Source organism: Olea europaea, chromosome 15 (genome assembly GCF_002742605.1).
Source record: "Olea europaea var. sylvestris chromosome 15, O_europaea_v1, whole genome shotgun sequence".
In the NCBI taxonomy this organism is placed as follows: domain Eukaryota; kingdom Viridiplantae; phylum Streptophyta; class Magnoliopsida; order Lamiales; family Oleaceae; genus Olea; species Olea europaea.
Window position 1 is genome coordinate 382403 of NC_036251.1, and position 1442 is coordinate 383844.

Consider the following 1442-nt stretch of genomic DNA (forward strand, 5'->3'; position numbering starts at 1 on the left):
GTATGGGGTGAGTGCTGGCATTCTTGAACTGCGATGAGTTCAACTGGCTAAATGTTAAAGGATTACCCAGTTCTATCCGGTGACATTGTGTTACACTTGCATTTTCAACCAGTGCTCAAAATTTATAAGGTGCAAGTGCAATAGGTTTTTAATTGTGCATTAAGTTGAATGATACAGTATGATTTTCATCGTAACTTTCTTGGGAGCATGCTCACAGTTTATTATTTTAAAGATGTGATTCTTGCAGATTATTATTATCATCATCATCATCCAATAACTAGGTTATTCTTTTTAATGCAAATAAGGAAAAGAAGTTCCAATTCCTAAGAGAGTAGTTAACCTGCTCTATCATTTCTCTATGCGCAAAAGGCGATTAATTAAATAGTTTTCTTTAGTTCTTCTTTGACGGAAAGATAGAAGGTCATGCCAAGCCTGTTTAGTTCCCCTGCACTTTTGTTTTCTAATCTGAGATCAATTCCCTTGAACTGTAAGGAACTCCGGGTTCATGAAGAAAAAAATTGGCTACGGTTTTAAATCTCAGAATTTACTTGAGGGCGTGCTCATAGTTCATGAATGTCCTATTTTTAATTTAGTTGTTGTTCAGATGGTTCAGCATGCCACTCTTAACTCTAGTTATGCTCTTTCTGTCCTATCTTTGTTAACTGAAATAAATATTGAGGTCTCTTAGATGAAGTCTAGAAAATGAAGCATTTCTGATCAAATTATGATACTGTTTTCGACTTGTAATAAATGAATGTAGCTATGCCCTGTTCTTGTGGTCATGACTAATTGTTCTGTGGATAGTAGAATNAGAGAGAGAGAGAGAGAGAGAGGAGAGAGAAATGGCGGCAGCAACATTCAGATACATAGTGCAGCTACACAAGGATGTTCCTAAAGCAGCAAGATTTTACTCGGAAGGATTGGGATTCACCATTAACGTCTGTTCTCTCCGATGGGCCGAGCTCCATTCCGGCCCTCTGAAGCTAGGCCTCTTGCACTCTCCCAGGTCTGTTTCTGTTCTTGTCAATTTTTATTGTGCTTTTCCTAGGTTTTACTCTTTTCTATTCAGAAATTTACTCAATTTCTTTTGGTTGATCATAGTTGATTGAACGTAGGTGAAGTACTGACATATGTAGGTTAAAAAGTTTGAATCTTGCCTGTCATCCTTAGTAGAATCGAAAAATACATTTCGAAATTATTATGTTAATTGGAAAGACTTCACTGCATCAAGTTCTGAAGGATTTAATTAGATGGTAATTGAATAACAGATGATTATTATAGTGCAGTTAAAATGTAAGAGCGTGTTTGATTGGCATGTATAATATCTTAAAAACCAGGAAAATTAGGCATATTTTCAAAAGTTGGAAAATATTTTCAATGGAAAAAAATAGCAATCAAACATCCAAGGTTTGGAATTTGGGTGAAAAAATGATATTTTCCAT

General features: G+C 35.5%; 1 protein-coding gene across 1 annotated transcript in view; it reads left to right on the forward strand.

Moving 5' to 3' along the window:
• The first annotated feature begins 811 nt into the window (after positions 1-811).
• Positions 812-1442, forward strand: part of LOC111409747 — a 6555-nt gene continuing 5924 nt past the window's right edge. Inside the window, exon 1 of the mRNA XM_023039755.1 lies at positions 812-1006. Coding sequence (XP_022895523.1) covers positions 843-1006 — 164 coding nt within the window. The 5' untranslated portion in view covers positions 812-842. The remainder of the gene's footprint in view (positions 1007-1442) is intronic.